At 39.4% G+C, this 17,634-nt stretch overlaps 1 protein-coding gene across 1 annotated transcript; it reads right to left on the bottom strand.

Annotated features, from left to right (window-relative positions):
* Positions 1–213: 213 nt before the first annotated feature.
* Positions 214–9,688, bottom strand: FRG1 (FSHD region gene 1). The gene is made up of 9 exons (XM_071743371.1): positions 9,543–9,688; positions 9,134–9,201; positions 7,447–7,569; positions 6,436–6,493; positions 6,141–6,255; positions 5,620–5,724; positions 4,756–4,847; positions 3,375–3,485; positions 214–2,570 (listed from the first exon to the last, which is right to left on the bottom strand). Exons 1-9 carry the CDS (start codon positions 9,602–9,604, stop codon positions 2,534–2,536), a joined length of 771 nt encoding a protein of 256 aa, XP_071599472.1. The 5' UTR covers positions 9,605–9,688; the 3' UTR covers positions 214–2,533.
* Between the last annotated feature and the right edge of the window lie 7,946 nt (positions 9,689–17,634).

The raw sequence follows: 17,634 nt of genomic DNA, 5'->3' as shown, positions 1-17,634 counted from the left end.
TGGTCCTAGACAAAACTGAGGAGTTCTGGGGAAAAATGAGTTCCATTTTTTTGCTGTGATGGCACAGCCCATAGCTGTGATGCATTTTCACAGAAGAATTCCTCAGACTGGCCAGGAGGGTTTGTCAACAATCATCTATTTAATAATTTCTAGCTTTTAGCCTTCTCCTCAAAATTCAGCACTCATGCTTCTGTCAGACCTCCAACAAGAGAGGAACTCAAAATATGGCCTTTATTCACTTATAGCAAATAGCCTACCACTGGTACATGGTACTTTTTTGTAGAGCCAATCCCTTAACACAAGCCAAATATTCATGTGTTACCATTAAGATTTTAATTGTTATTGAAGTGTGAGGAAATTTTAACAATTCCAGAGTTCCTTACAAAACTAAAGTACAAAAAAAGTTTTGCTAATAATAGGGTTTTAATGAAAATATTTTAATGCATTCTTCACTACAAACATGCTGACATTCCCAGCATTTGATCAGCTTACATGACCATCTGATACCATGACATTTTGGTTAACTGTATTTCCTGAAATAGTAATGAGATAAGTGGTAAGAGGTAGGGGAGAAAAGGCAGTTCTCTAGAAGTTCAGAAAAACAGCTACTGGTAGTTTTTTTGTATGTCTTAAAACTAAGGGCAAAATTCTCATCTGATAATTTAAATTTAAAAAAAAAATTATTATTATTCACTCAGTGTAGAGCTTACCTTTAATTTCTCAGCACTGCTATAACTTCTACCAGCATTAAAATAAAAAAGTCTTATGGAGAAGTTGGAATGTTAGGAAGGTCTCCAAGAATTTGTTCATATAAAGTTACAAGCACAACAGTCCCAACATAGTTGCCCAAACCAGCTCCCCAAAGGGGGCATTTTGATTTCTCATTTAGTATCTCCCTCAACAGGAAAAGCTAAAGTAGGAAGAAAAGGCATTCACTTCATAACAGCTCTTTATTCAAGGAGTGTGTGGATGAGGTGAATGGAAAAGGAGTGTGCCTATTCATGTAAAATAGGTGTTACATAAATACTAGGTTTAGACGGTATGAAACAAAAATTCTACTGCCTTAGAGGAAAAAGCCCTTTGGCAAGTCTCTATACTCAGTGGGACAGAGCTAGGTATGGATTGTTTAAAAATGCCATCAGAGAAACATTTAGATCTGTTTGCTTTTCTAGGAACAAATGAGCTCCTAAGAATCCCTGTGTTAGAGCCTTGATTTGCCCAGCCAGCTGAGTTTCTTCTTTTGGCTGCATAAAATCTGTATGGGCTATACCCACATTTTTCTAAATTCCTTGAAAAATAAATGCTTTTATTGTTAACCTCAGCTATCCTTCCCTAACCAGCTGGTATGTGTTTGCTTGCTCACATGAAAAGTCAAGAGAGAGTTTAAACAGTTATGACATACCTAAATTCTTCATGGTGCTTCTTTGAGACAAACTGCCTGTGAAATTAGACCAATATAAATTGCCATTACTCACTAGACTTTATTGGTCTGTTTTTATGCTCTTTTTAGACATGTCATTATCTTGCATGAGCTTGCAGTTTTGAACTATGTGTGCACTTCAAATTCACAGCTTGAAGCTCCACAGAGACAACTCAAATTATTACCATAAAAATCCTCAATAGTGCTAGCAGGTAGCTTTTATGAAGCAGATTAGAGAAGCTGTGTAAAGAGTGAGCAATTTTCTGACTGAGGTAGTTCCCATGGAGATATTACTGATAAGCTTCTTGGTAATCAGACACAGACAATCATATTTTATACAAGATAGCAGGAATGCATATTATACTGTGACATTAAAAAGGTGACCTCTGCTGTTTTATTAAACAAAGTCCATGCTGTAGCAAAACCATCAAGTTTGCAAAAATCAATTTTTCCCTTTTTGTAAAATAAGCTGCCTGCTAACAAAAAAGAGCCATCACCTTTTCTTATGAAGTACCCACATTTTCATTTGTAATAGGGCTCTTGTGCCTTCTCAGCACTTTTGTTTTCCAGCATAACAATTATGGCACTTATCAACTTGAACAGTGGGTCTGCTTTATGAAGCCTGAATATTCTGGCCCAGACCTCACCTGATGCAGTGTTGAATGCCTCCACAGATGTTCTACTCAGGATCTGGCAGGATGCATTTTCAATTATTTCTTCCTGTTCAATACAGTTACATATTTATTAAGAGTTCAGTGTGTTAGCCATATTTTACTTTTGAACTTCAGCACTGTTCTTTTCTGCCCATAATGTCTTCTGCCCCACCTCTATGCTTCTTTTCACTAACCCTGGAAGATTCAGTGGTTCAATTTCTTTTCCATTAATTATCTCACTGTTTCAACAGCATGTAGTTTGGAGTAAACTTAAATATTTACTACTGAAAGATGACTTGACTTTGAAGCTTAATTATATCTCTTCGGTGATCCTTTAAAAATAATGCAATAAAAACATCAGCAAAATGTCTTCAATAAGAAATAATTACAGAACATTTTACTCTTGCTTTCAGCTTGAGCCTATCATCAAAGATGCAGAAGAAAATGGACCAGCTGGTTGTCACTTGCAGTATCTATCTGCTTTCACTTTTGCTCTCCTACATGGAAAGAGTAATGAAACAAGATTTAGATTAAGAGAAAACACAGATGTAATCATATTTGGTCTGATTCAAAGCATTAAGGAAGCACTGAAAGCAATTTTCCTTATGCTTTACTTCAAAGCACATATAAAAGCCTAAGAAAACAATTAACAATTCTGAAATTTTTTTAAGGAGCTGGAACTGCAATGCCTAAAGCAAACCACGTCTTCTGCTCCATATCATCATGAATTGTGTTTCATTCACTCTGAGGGACGCAATTCAGATTCAGTGTGATTTGAAACTGACACACAACCTGTAATGGCCCAGGGAGTGTTCTCACTTTACTGACTTGATGCAAATACTGTATATCCATAAAAATATTTTAAATAGTCAAGATAATTTCAGTAGTCTCAACTCAGTGGGGAAGAATAAATTATTCCCACTAGATAACCTGAAAAGTGTTTTTAATATATGCAACTTGGTTTCAAAATGCAGCTTTTCCCTCCTAAACGCCCTAGTGCCATAGGTACTGAAAGTGTTAAGAATTACTCCTCTGTACTAAACAAACTGCACAATCTATTTAATGATTTCCAAAATAATTCATGTCTGGGCAAATGCAGACCTGCAAACTTCAGCTAAAGAAGTGAAAAGTCAGAACAACAACAAATAAATCAACCCCAGAACTCAGGCAGAATGCTGACTAAAGAGGAAATGCCAGCACCTAATCCCCTGAAAACTAGCTCTCTTGTACTTAAGGTTTACTCTAATTCCATCTCCCAGTGGTTTTTAAATCAATACATTATTTCATGTACTCTGAAGTACCTGTCCAGAAGCGTTTCATGAAAAGTGCCTTCTTTCCTGGCTTTTCTGAGAGCTTTTGTGTCTTCTTTGCTTATTTTAAGCTTTTTGTCTTGAAAACTTTGGAATTTCTTTCTGTAAAGGGGGAAAAACGTGCAAAGTGTTAATTTCTTTAAGAAGTTTTGTGTTTCAGTAAAACAACAGCTGTATAAAGTTCTACTACGCATTAGACAACTGGCCTAATAAAATCCAGCAAACCATCACAGCATCAAATACTGCATTAAGAGTTCTGCAGGTGAACATTTTTTCTCCTGAGCTAGAGCTGAGCAGGAATGAGCCCTTATATGGGACTGTGGACTCAAGTCTGTGGACTCAAGTTCTTAAGAGCCCATTCCTCAACTACTAGCATGACAAGTCATAGAATCATGGAATTTTCAGGGTTCGAAGGGACCTTTAAGATCATCTATCCCCAATCCCCCTGCCATGGGCAGGGGCACCTCCCACTAGATCAGGTTGCTCAGAGCCCTGTCCAGCCTGGCCTTAAACTTACAGGGATGGGGCTTCCATCACCTCTCTGGGCAACCTGTTCCAGTGTCTCACCACCCTTATGGTGAAGAACTTCTTCCTAAATCTACCCTCCTCTAGTTTGAATACATTCCCCTCAGTCCTATCACTACCTGACATCCTGAAGTCCCTCACCAGCTTTCTTGTAGCCCCCCTTCAGATACTGGAAGCTACAATAAGGTCTCCTCAGAGCTTTTCTCCTCTGCAGACTGAATAACCCCAAATCCCTCACTCTGTCCTCACAAGAGAGGTGCTCTGGCCCTTCTCTGGATACCCTCCCACACATCCATGTCCCTCCTCTACCCGGGTGTCCAGAACTGGATGCAGTACTCCAGGTGGGGTCAAGTCAGGGAACAGAAGTGCAGTGCATGCAGGTGCCAAGGTGCTGGTAGTGGGGGAGCTGCAGGTAAAGGCCTCTGTGAGTAAAGGGGCTGCACACTGTTGGGCACAGCGAGTCCCACAGTGCACTCGATGCAGGACTCTGCTCAGTCTCTCAGCAATGGTGATGGCACCTCTATGAAAACTTGTTTAAGATAGGGGCAAAATGCCATGCAGGCAAAGGAGAAGAGAAAACAAAGTGCCTTTGTTTCTCACTACTCAAATCTACTTTAGTGGGCAACAAATGTAATTAATTTTTCCTAAGCTAAGTCTGTTTTGCACATAATAGTTAACTGGTATGCAGTCTGTCTCTCAACCCCATGAGCTTTCTCACCATATTTTCTTCCCTTGTCCTGCTGAAGGGAAATCAAGTGAAAGGCTGGGTGGAAGCCTGACACTTCCACCAAAGGCAGCCCCAAAAGAGAGGTGAAAAAAGGCCCATTAAGAGCTCTAAAGTACGTACACATAATTGATTTCACACTGTTTAACATTTCCTTTGTCTTCTTGTGGAACATCATCTTTCTTCTTAGCTTCTCTTTCAGCACAAGTACGAATCTAGTCATTGAGAAAAAAAAAAGAACAACAAAGCAAAGCAGAAAATGCCTGTTTTTTAAAAATGACAAATAACAGGTTAAAGGCAACAGTACATCATAATTGAACCAGTGGCAGTTACTTTTTATGTTCACAGCTTTTTTTTTTTGTTTTGTTAATTCACAACTGGAGACAACTGGAATACATGCATGAGCTGCCTGAAGTGTGGGAAATATTGATCATAATCTTTGCTACTACTGTAAGACATAATTGCCTTCATCTCAAAGAAGCACCATTATAGTTCTTATTTTTAGTGGGGATAAAATGTCTTTTTTAGAGACTGACTTAATGTTATTGCTCAGACTAGTAGACACCTATCTCTATTTGGAGGCACATGTATATTTTCCAGACCCAGATGAAGTCAATATAGTAATTTACATTCTCTTAAAAGATCTCCACTTCTGCATAATTTGGGTAAATGCTTTTCTGTCCCTGTTTCAGTTATAATTCATTTCTCCCATACCAAGTTATTCAGAACTATCTGGAAAAAAAATCACACTGATGGTCTCACCCCCGAGCATCTTGCCCTTCTGTAGTGGTAAAATAGCTTCCTATTTCTACTGCAAGTATCTCATTTTATCAACTCCTGGAGCTAATTTGCCTTTCTTGTGTCCAAATCACTTGGCAGCTTATAGAAACAATTATAACTGCATTAAAAGTAAATTGTAGTACACAGAAATCTGGTTGTTTGAGTATCTGTGGCAATTCTGTATTAAATGTAGAAGCTATAAATTACCTTTATCATTTCTTCTTCCCCTGCAGTTTTGCTTTTGGCTTCTATGTCTCCCTCTTCATTACACCTAATAAAACGGCTGTTTGCTGCTAATAATGCCATTTTCTTCTGCAGAAACAACACCACAAATTGTTAGTGTCAAGAGTTTCTGTATAATACTTGATTTTGTTTGATACTTGATTTTACTTGGATACCTGATTTTGCATCTATCCTCTACAGTACACCAGAAAACATAAAACTGTAAATGCATTTTGTTATTTACATAGACAGCTCAATAGCTTTTCAGCTGACTTGCTGGCTTCTTCATTTTTAAGCATCTTATAGCTGCCAAAACACAGTAAATTAAAGTATTCTAAAGACTTCCGCCCGGAGTAAATTGCTTTGCAGTTGGGAAAACAGAATATTAAGTTACAACATGGAAGAGACTACAAAAGACCTTTAGTGCACAAAGAGCATCAATATAGGTTAACTCAAAGTACAGTCAAATGCTAGGATCATCAAATGGATTATGTTAATCAGCTTACATCTTGGAAGACAGGTTCCCATTGCTCTCTTGCACCTATTGCATCTGAACGCCCAATAACAAGTCCATCTGAATTTATCCCCAGGTATTTGCCATAGCCTGACTTCAGAGCAATCCTCAAGAGAAAATGCAAGGAAACAAAAAATGTTTTTAATGCAAGCAATTCACTATATGCAACACACCACAAATGCATTATTGATAAGCAATTTATTTCAAGAGGATATTAAAACACATAAACACACCAGAAACAAAGATAACAAATACCAAAACTTGTAACACTTTGTTACAGTCATTACCTTGTATCAGACAACTTTACTGCTGTAAATTGTTCAGGAGGACTAGGGCCTTCATCGTCTGAGGAATGAATTTTCACATTTGTTAGGTGAGAAGTATTAAACATACAATATTTTAAGATCGTAATACTGCAGTTTCAAAAAGAATTAAACAACAGCCATTGCAAAATACCATAAAAAGCATTAAGCAATACTTAATTTCTTAAAAATAACCTTTTTTGAATATTCACTTCTAAAAAAGCAATGCAGGTGTACATTTACGTTCATATATTTGCACTGCTTAAAACAAGACACAATATAAAGGCAATCTCAATGTAAAAAATTTACTGTTGAGAATGTTTTGTAATTTTCCAGGTTTTGAAAACCTTAATCTCCTTGTAATAGTCTTTTTTTTTCCCCAGAAGAAAATATATTATGGTTCATCTATGGAAATACAAATCAGTATCCTCAAAGCTACTAGCCTCACCCACCCTTCAGAACCAAAATGAGATAATATTGCCATCATTGCTCTGATCTTAACTGGAAGCAAAACACTGTGAGGGTTCTGAGACAGACCCTCTCTGACTGAGGACTCTCAAATTCAAACAACTTGCTAATTATCCCACCACTAATAGCAGCCTACTTGTGCAGCAACAAAACAACTGTAGGAAGAGGAGGATGCAGCAATAAGCCTTGACATTCATCTGCCTCGAGTCTGAGTGTTCAGCCAACACCATTAAGTTTTAATAGGATTTAATGAAAGTTATACTGCTTTTTATCCAGTTAGTGGTATGGCTTTTAGGATGTGATAATTGCCAAGGCAGTTCAGTTATTGTCCATATAACACAGCAAGACACTAGGAAAGTGAAACTGATTGGCAATCATTAGGTTTAAGTCATCTGCATGCCACAGATAGGATTATGGCTTACATGTAATAAAGTGCTTCCAGCTGTAAAACTGCCTGCCTTCAAGCGATGCTATTTTTATTCCTTTCATTACTAAAACTTCCAGATTTCCAAATTTCTTGATACCAACCTTTATGCGGTGCTCCAAGTGTAAACAAGCCGTTGTCAAGGGCATGGATATAAGCTCCTTTATCCATTTCTATAGCTATAGTTCCTGTAATTTCACCAAAATTACTGACAGCCCACCAGTTTCCTAAAATGCAAAACCATGGCAGTTAACAGAGTAATTAGAATAGTTCAGGAGATGGTATTTCTGCATCTTCTCTGAGATTTGAAAATCTAAGGTTTCAACTGCTATCTCAGGTTCTTTGTGCATTATTATATACCAGAGAGCCAACTGAATGAAGTCCTGCTGTTCTACCCACCCTGCTGTCCCAAGTCACAGATTCCTGTGCTTCATCCCTTCTTTATGTGGGTACACAGTGGTACCTATTGATCCACTCAGCTGATACACCTTGCAAACATTTTGGGTTTTTTTCTAGACCGGCCTCCTGCAGTTTTAGGGTCACATCCAATTGGATTCTCCAACACAAGACAAACAGAAAAACCATCTCATCTTGCTGTTAAAATGTGAGCTGCAATCCTTAGGCTTCAGTTGTTCAAGGCATTAAGTGTTTGGATGTCTGCTGGGCTCAGATTCTACCCAAGTCAGAGGCAGGCCTACCTATGCACTTGAATTATAATTATGACTTCTTTTTTTGGGGGGTTTTTTTTGTTTTTTTTAAGTTTTCCCCTGGTATATGGTCTTACAAATATTTTCTACGTGATTAAGGTAACAATTATATTTAATTAGCTTGAATACGATATATTTTTTCCCCATCATAAATTTGACAAGTCAATCTGCCTTGAGCAGAAATAATCCTCCTCTATATTTATAAAATATATGGAGCTAATTGCCTTGTCCTGTACAGCTAGGGCTGACAGATCAATCTATCAATTTTCCAAATCTCTCCCATTTTTTAAAATGTGACTAGAGACCAGAGTATATGTGAAACACTCTTCTAGTGTAAGACACAACACCCCACTTTCTCATATATCAAAATCTGATTTAACACAGGAACAAGTTCCCTCCTGACTTTGCAGTAATTTTTTAGCTGATTTTGTTTGTGAACTGTGATGAGGCAAGGACTGGCCAGCTGTGAAAGGCAACAGTCTGTCAAGCTACTGCTCATGACCATATTGTGATCCTTTCCTTAGGAAAAAGAAAAAAAGCAACCATATTATTTTGTTCCTAGTTAATGTTTGTGTCTTCAGTTTCAATTAGCAGTAGCAAATCTAATGTCAACGAATCATAGCAGTCAAGCAAATACATCAAACTGAAAATAAATACATGAACTAACCAAGACTCTTTCCTTTTTAAAAGAATTGAAGGTTTGAACCTTAAGGTTCAATTGAACCTTAATAAAAGAACCCAGTCAGAATATAACTAGTGGCAGAGTAAGAACAAAAAGCACAAGTGAGCCAGCCACCAATTTTTCAAAATAATAGCATGGGGAGATCCAGGCTGAGAAGTACCTTGAAATTATTTAAGAACATACTTTTGCTTAAAAAAAATATACGTCAAAAATCCATCCTAGCCCTGTCAGAAGTTTCATTGAGAGTCTAAGATCATGACATACAAATAGCACATTGTGAGAAGTGGTTACAAATCTCTACAGAGCCTACACTTCACTTACAAAATCCTACAACAATCCCTCCAGCATCTGCTGTCCCCTGTAGTTCGCACACTGCCACATAATTCCCGGAAAGCAGCTCACCAACAATATCAAGCTGTTCTGCCGCATCCTCTTCCCTTTTCCTTTTCTTCGCCTTGTGTTTTTTCTTGCTGCAAAGAGAAATGCACAGAAATACTAACGTGCCTCTGGAGCGGCCCCTCCACTGCCACCTCCCTCACACGACCTCGCTCCCAGGCCCAACACGAGTGGCTCTCAGCCGGGACCGAGGGGCTGACCACCCGAAACCCCCTGTCCCTGCCCTGCCCTGCCCTGCCCAGCTCGGCGTACCCAGGCACACCGGCGCGGCCCGGCCCGATCCCAGCCCAGCCTCTGGCGCAAAACTCAGCGGTGAGAGCCCCGCTGGGGAGCCGAGGCAACGCCGAACCGGCGGCGGCAGCGGCTGCCGCAGGGGGAAGCCCGGGGCAAGGCCCGAGGCTGTCCCACTCCTCACCTTTTCTCTTTCGCCCCTTTGAGGACGAGCTTGGTGGATTTCACGCAGGAATACTCCGCCATCTCGGGCTACGGCAAGCGCGGAAGGCCACACCCCGCTACGCACCGCCCAGCGGACGGAAGCCCTGGAGCGACAACATTCATCCGCATTCCTCGTTGCGCTACCTCCGTAGCTTGCGCGCAGGGCCGCGCTGCGGGGCGTCCACGCTGTGCGGCGGAGGAGGCTGCAGTAGCGCTGAGTGGCGAGTGGAGGGACATGGAAACAGAATTTGAGGGAACAAATAAGACAAGAGAAGTTTAAAATTTAAGAGCGTGTGCCCCTGTGGCTTCCCCTCATGCGTCTTCCCCTCATGGCTCCAGCGGTCGCTCCGGCGCTGAGCAGTGAGGAGCTGAGGGGCTGCGCTCCGGCGTGCGGGGGAAACTCGCTCCTCCGGCCATGAAAAAGCCGATAGAATGGACACACAACAGAGCCCTTGAGCTTGTGCCCTCTGCCCAGGGCAGCGGCTTTGCCCACACGGCGAAGGGAGGTGGTGTGGGGAGGGCAGAGTTCCCCTGGCCCTGCTGATGAGGGAACTGAAGCTTTGAGGGAAGCCCGTGGAGGCGAGTTGGGGAAATGAAGCTCGCAAGCCAGCCAGGTGCACTCACCGAGCGGCAAAATGAAGCTTATGACAGGTTTCCCCATCCTGTTAACCAGTTGGTATTGCACAGAATAGAATCTACCCCAGGCTTTCCCCTCGGGGTAGCATCACCTTCCTCTCACCTGGTTCAGACACCAGCTTCCCAACGGGTACCACAACTTCTTTGGAGAATGGCCTTGACAGAACCTGTGAGAAGACTCACAATTAGATCACAAATTTATTTTAAAATGTTACAGTCTGTTGCCTCTACGTCACACTAGTGGGAGGGTTTTCCCCAAAATTGTTGATTATATTAGGTGGTCAATCCCTATCAAATCTTGTCTTACGTGTATATGTACAGAGATGCTCTCATTGGATTGCTTCCTTTACTAATTTAATTATTCATATAAACCTGCAACTTCTCAGCACTTCAAAGATGTCCCGGTGAATGACCCTGGGATTTGTGGATAACTGCAGTTGTCTTCCACAGATACACTGATTGGATACAAGACCCTGCAATTTCTCATCAAAATGCTTACAATTTCTGTCTACATGTCTGCCATGACTAACCCTGTATTTTTATCTATGAAGCTGCAGTGGTTACACCTGCCATGTAAAACGAAAGCAACCGTAATGGACTTTCAGGAATCCTTGGCAATTGTCCCATTTTTGACCCTTGGGGAGAAGGTGGTTGGTAGGACACAAGGACTTGTCAGCAGAAACAATACTTGAATCAAGCTGCTGCTGTGTGGAAATTCAGAAAATGTTTTTTGTATCTCTGGCATGCTACTTCCCTGCTGGTGACTTCATCTGTGACAGTTTGTCAATGACAGACGGTCATCTCCTTGAGCAGTGTTTGGGAAGCTGGAAAACTTGAAGCACCATGTTGCTGTAGTACACAGTATGTGGCATTATTCATTTATCAGTTTACCAATCACAGAAATTTGCATCTGGCAATCAGTTCTTCAGTAAAAAATGAAAATGGGAAGTACAGAAAGCTGCAGGCGGTGACGGACAGCTTGCTGACCACTTCTGCTCTCTGCATGGAGCCGCAAGCTCTGAAGTATTACATTAGCAAATTCTTGCAGCCAGTCAGACTGTGAAGGTTCCACACATCTTGCAGCATGTGAAGGACCAGAGAAAATCCAGATTTTCAATTAAAGATCAAGATACATAGGTAGCCTACTAGCAATCGATCCGTTGAATTCAACCTTGCCATCAAGTACGTTCTGTTTTCTGTTCTCACAATTTTTGAGATTATTGCCCGACTTGTTCTAGAAACCTCTTGATGCCATCTTAGAATTTTATATTTGTTCCTTAGTTTGCTTCCTGGTTTTGTGGTAGATAGTGTCCTGTTCACTGTTGAAACATTTTTGTTGATATATTAATATTTTGTTCTATATTCTCATGTTTCCAGCCCTTTGGAAATTAATTTAAGCTAACCTCAACATAAAGCAATTTTAGCAAATATAAGTGTATTTGACTCTCATTTCATCATTAAATACTTCTTTTCTGGTTCTGAAGAGGTATGCCTAAAAGGCAGAAATTTTAGTCAAGGGAATATGTAAAATGAGAGTGCAATTACATGGGAATTAGAAGAAAGCATGGAGGAAATGACTGAAGCTAAAAGAATGCTTGTCAGCATTCTGATCAGTCAGCTTCATCCTAGCATGAATACTTACCCTTCAGTGTTCTGGTTATTTTGACTTCTTTTTAGTCTTTGATTCAGTGAAGAGCAAATCTGCAGGGGTTCTTTATTCTCTTAACTCTAACTTCAGAACTTTATTTGTGATCTTATTTTTGACTGCTTAACTGTACAACCTTAGCATTTGTGAGGCAGTATATATGACTTCTGGGTGTACAAGCACTTGCCTGAGGTAAGATGGATGAAGAAAAGGTAGTATTTCGGTGTATTAAGAAGCAAAGATGCTTTGGCCACTTTTGGTTAAGAATATAAAGCATTTTATACAAGACATAATAACTTAAAAGTTATTAATCAATATCTAAGTTAAATTGTTGGGTTTTTAATACAGTTTGTATTTTAAAATATCTACTTCTGTCATATGGTGGAAATACGCGGGCTTTATATTTTGCTATTTGTCCACCAGATGTTGCTATAGCCACATAAACAAGTGCAAATTAAGAAATCTGAAAAAAAAATGAGTAGTTTTATTTTCATTATAAAACTTTTACATACCCTGCACACATTCTTACATTTTTGCACTGGGAATATTCCCAGTGAGTTCAATTAAGCAACTCATTCTCTGTAAAGTTAAGCATGTTTATAAGCTTTCTTAGGATTGGGCTAAATCAATTATGCTTGCTATTTTCTTATTTTGCTATTCTGTTTTCTCCATGATGAAGAGAGAGAAGGAAAAACAGAAGGACAGAGTCCATAAATTAGTAATTCTAAAAGAAATATAAGGGTTTTTCAGGCTCCCATAATGTAAAATATGTCTCCTTGTTAATGAATATAATTTTATTTAACATTCACATAGTTTAGTTTTTTCCTTGAATTTGGTGTCTTCAGCAACAAACAGGCATCAGTACAGTATATACAGAAGACAGTAAAACTTTTACCCACAGGGCAAAGTGGTGCCATCAGTCAGAAAACTGTATCCAAAATGGCACCACTTTAGAAAAGCTATTAAATCTCTAATTTGCTAATTAGTATTTCTGAAATTAAAACATATCCAAAATGTGTTGGCTATGATTGTTTTTAAAAAATAACAGTTCATTTTCTTTATGGCAGTGAAAATAAATGGAGCCTTTGTGTTTGCAAATGTAGAAAACAAATCACTTTTTTAATGACTGGGTTTTCCTGCCAGCTTGGAATTTGCCGTATGTGCATTTTATTTTGAATGCCTAAAGAGTGAAATCATTTGCTGTCTCTGATGCAGATGGGGCAGATTGGCTGAGGTGTCATTTGTAAAATGTGCACTTTCATCACTCACGTTTGAAGGGGATCATTACAAACAACATTTCCTATTGACACTCAGGATTGATGAAAGTGAAGAGCTGAGACAGAGCGTCCACGAATATAGCCCATTGTCATAAGAGCCTGGGCCAAAGCTTGGGCCCTTTGGAATTTTCTTCTGTCTTGTTTATTTATGTTAGGAAATATAAAAAAGTCTCCCCAAACCAGAGAAACTTCAATTAGCTCTCTTGCTAGCAGAGTTGACAGATAGTTTATATGCTTTTTTTTTTTTTTTTGCTTTCATTTATAAGTATGAGGCCCTTGTGAAATATCTTAGCTGCTGACTGATGTAACAGCCAAGATTGATATAGTTTTGTTTACTTGTTTACATGAGTGAAATCTGATGTGAGTTATAACCAGAGCAACTAAATTTTAATTTTTCCTCAGGGGGACAAAATACATAGACTAGAATGTTACAGTGGTTTCTCATAATGTTCAGCAGCAGTTGTGTGAGAGTATTGAAGCATCCCCAGGACATGATGGTGCATACCAAAGAGACATGACAGATGTAAATAAAAAACCTAATTTCATTATTAGCATTTTTAATACTGTGTGCTGAAAATGCTTTTATTGTAATTCTAATTTTGAAATATGACCTGAAATTACCTTTTTTAAAATCCTAAAATATTAGTGTTAGATTTTTAGCACAGGTAAGCAGATATTCCCAAAATGACATTTCTACTACTCAGCTTTTATGATCTAGTAGTCAGAGTATTTGGAAAATAGGAAGCATTTCTCAGCCTGGCAGGGGCAGGATGGAGCCCCAGCTCTATCCCCCAAGTCCTCAGCATCCCTGGTTCAGGGACCCTGTGTTGGTTGTGTCTGCTCAGCTTTGCCTTGCCTAATCACTCCCCCACTTTCCTCTTCTGTCACTCTGCAAAGTTTTGGGACTAAGTTTTTGTATCTGTCCAGACCTCCTCAATATCTGCCTCTCCAGATACTGAGACCCTGCTCTATGGTTTTGCAGACTCACCAAAATCCCTTTCTGTTGGGCACTGAGGGAATGTAAAAGAGAAATGGAAAGGCTGCTATGAACGTAAGGTGGGCACTATGTGAAGGGGGCTTATAGGAGAGATGGGGACAGACTTCTTAGCAGGACATGCTGTGATAGGACAAAGGGTTCGTGGTTTTAAACTAAAAGTGGGTAAATTCAGACTATATATAAGGAAGAAACATCATACAGTGAGAGTATTGAGACCCAGGAACAGGTTGCCCAGGGGGGTGGTAAATGCCCCATCCCTGGCAGTGTTCAAGGCCAGGTTGGAAGGGGCTCTGGGCAACCTGGTCTAGTGGAAGATGTCCCTGCTCAGTGCAGGGGGGTTGGACTAGATGACCTTTAAAGGCCTCTTCCAACCTAAACTGTTTTACAGTTTTATTTATTTATTAGGGCTCAGGCCTTCTGGTTTCTGCTTATTATGCTTATTATTTCTGCTTATAATGAAGTTTTCTTCAAATTCAGTTATTCTTTTCCACTAATTGCTCTGACATGCGTGTATGTCTATGAGCATGTTTGTCTCTCTACCTATTTGTTTATATTTCTTTATAAATATTTTTTTAACTGTCCAATTTTGTTCCAATGTAACAGACAGGTGGAGGTCACAACAATAACTAAACATCTCACTAGAGCTGGAAGAGAACCCTTAGGCAGAAAGGAGTCTGTGAAGAAAAGCACCCAGTAAATCACAGGATACTAATGGGTGAAAAATCAAACTACATTTCTTCCAGTGCTTAAGAAGCATCATCTTGCTTTATGCTGTGATTTCATTTTTTTAGGGGTTGGAAGTCTGTTTTTTTTTTGGTGTTTTTTTTTTTTTTTTTTTTTTTGACATTTCCTGACAAATAACTAGCATGTTTGATGCAAATATAGTTGAAAATCCCTTCCCTTATTTACTGGTGCTGTGTGGCAAATGCAGATTCGACTATAAATTGAACACAACAGGATTTTTGTGGCAAGTTACTTGCTTTGTGCTGTGTGTTCATACGCAGACTTCTCCCTCTCTGGGATACACTTGTCTCCAGTGAGCCTCATTTCCCTTCTTTTGTGTGGTTGAGTTTGTTTATCTCATTACGAAAGCCACAGGATCCATGGGGAAGGACTTGCTGTTTCATGTTTATGTAACACTGTTGTGGTTATTATTAGATAGGCTATAATTGAGTTTAATTTAAATACAGTTTCCAACTAGTGCTGCTTTTTTTCCCTTTTTTTTCTTTTTTCCTTCTAATTGATTGTTTAAAAAAAGGTTTCTTCCTCTTAGTTTTTCTGTGACTTAGTAATAAACAGGTGGTTTTGCATGGTCGACCAAGTGTTTACTCCCCTTCAAAGCATTCCTTCTGGGAAGTGGTATGCTGAGAGGATAAACCCCTCTCACACATCCCCTTTGCCCCTAGAAGTATGTGACATCCCTTTGGGCTTCCCTCTGAGACTACATGGGTGTCCTTTATAACCTCAATAGAGATACGAATTGGCAGGACTTAAAAGGAGAATGAATCTGTGGCAGAGTGTTCATTTCCAGTGCTGCTGCCCTCCTGGCCATAAAACTGTACACTTTTTCTTGGTAAATTATGCTTCTTCTATGCCAGGATTGCCATATAATTTCTTTCTGCAGTTTTTTTTTTTTAACAGGACTGGAACATTTACCCACTGTGATTGTTTTCATTGTCCATTTGAATTTGAACAGCTGTTCTAAGTGATTTGCCTGTCTTATACTCCATAGCTCCTGATTCTGTGTAATTTGTCCTGAATGTAGATGCTCTTCCATGAATAGGCAATTTTTACTGATGCAGTGGTAGTGAATGTCTTGCAAAAAATTATTTTGTATGGACTTAGCAATTGAGGAGGTAAAAGGAAGACTGCAGGCTGTTGCATATATAACAGGTATACTCTAGGCAAAGACAGGAAAAGCTTTTTGCTCTGGAGGGAATTCTGAGCTGTTCATTGTATCTGTCCACTCTGGTTCTTGTAGGTGTGTAAAATGTTATCGACAGTGGTTGCACTTGTGGGCTTTCTTTTTTCCTTCTTGGTCCAAGTATAAAAGAGAAATAAATATGTTTAACTCCTGCTGATTTGTGAGGGCCAGGTTCTGCTGTTCTATTTGTTTTCATCTAGAGAGCTTCCACATGATGACATTATTTATTAGATTTTGAGGCAGTTAGAGATGTTATGCAAATGTAGAACTTCTTGATCTTTACCCTAATCAGGACTGTTGTCAGGATCTCAGTGTACTCTTGTTTTTAACATTGTCCATCACATATCTAGCAGATCTGGCTTGCCCAGCTTTTTGTGTTAGGCTTTCTAAAAGCAGCACAAGCAGAACAAATCAGGTTCTGAGTTTACAATCACTCCCTCCTTCCTCCTGATGTTAGGAAGCAAAGTTTCTAAACCATCACCTAGTATATGGAAATTGTTTTGAAATAAGGCAGCCAAAGATGGCAGCATTCACCATCCTAATGCAGGTGGACTTTTTTAATGAACCTTCAGTAACTTGAATGAATGAATGATGTCAGATTTTTAGCTTCCACCAAGAAACTACAATGCCATCCAGAATTCCTGTCCCTGATGTTTATGAAGAAGAGACATAAAACCTGATTGTAACGGTATAAAAATTTGATAGGCAGAACAAAAGGAGATCATATCTTTTTTTAGCTATTGGTGTGAGTTTTTTAGCCTGACTAATGATTGCTGAGTGCTTTGAGTTGGCAACATCTGTTGACTTGTGTCCTGTCACAGCAGGTACACAAGTGGGAGTTGAAACTGCTGATCTTCCCATATTCTGATCCTGAGAGAAACAGAGAGGGAACGTTTTAGTATGCATCACTTGCTTTCAGGCTGTTTTCCCTACAACATACTTTCAGTATATGCCAGTGTTTTTCTTACAGTCTAGGTGAAGCATGAAATTTTTTTTTCCCAATTAAGCTTTATTTTGCTGAAGGGGTCTCTCTCCTGCTTCTGAAAATCCCAAATCTGATTTACCAAAGATAAAAATAGTCTTTTTGCTGTCATGGATTCATGAAACTGTGTTGAGACAAAGTATGATTTCTTGTGAATGCAGTGACAAAAAAAAGAAGAGAGAGAAGAGGAGAGGAGAGGAGAGGAGAGGAGAGGAGAGGAGAGGAGAGGAGAGGAAAAAGCTTGAGGCTGGATGAGACATATACTTGGTAATATGTCTGATTTTATTCATCAGGAGTGCTCTTTTACAGTGCAGAGAAAACATGACATCACGATAAGGTGGATTGTTTTAAAAGCAAGATAAAATAACCAAAGACCATGGTTTTGCTAGCTACAGACATTGGTTATAAGACACAATGAAACATCCTGGTTAAGGCCAAAAGTTAATACAATACATAATCCCTTTATTCAGAGAAGGTGTCCTCCAAATTCCTTACTATCTTTTCTGGTGATGAGCCTTGCCTCGTTTCTATCTTTGGTTGTCCTTGCTTTGCAGCATAGGACCTTACCTTTTCACTAGCTCTCAGGTCTCTCAAATTATCAGGACAGCCCT

The sequence above is a fragment of the Heliangelus exortis genome, chromosome 4 (genome assembly GCF_036169615.1).
Source record: "Heliangelus exortis chromosome 4, bHelExo1.hap1, whole genome shotgun sequence".
NCBI lineage: Eukaryota > Metazoa > Chordata > Aves > Apodiformes > Trochilidae > Heliangelus > Heliangelus exortis.
The sequence above is the reverse complement of the archived record's forward strand: the minus strand, read 5'-3'. Positions and strand labels throughout refer to the sequence as shown.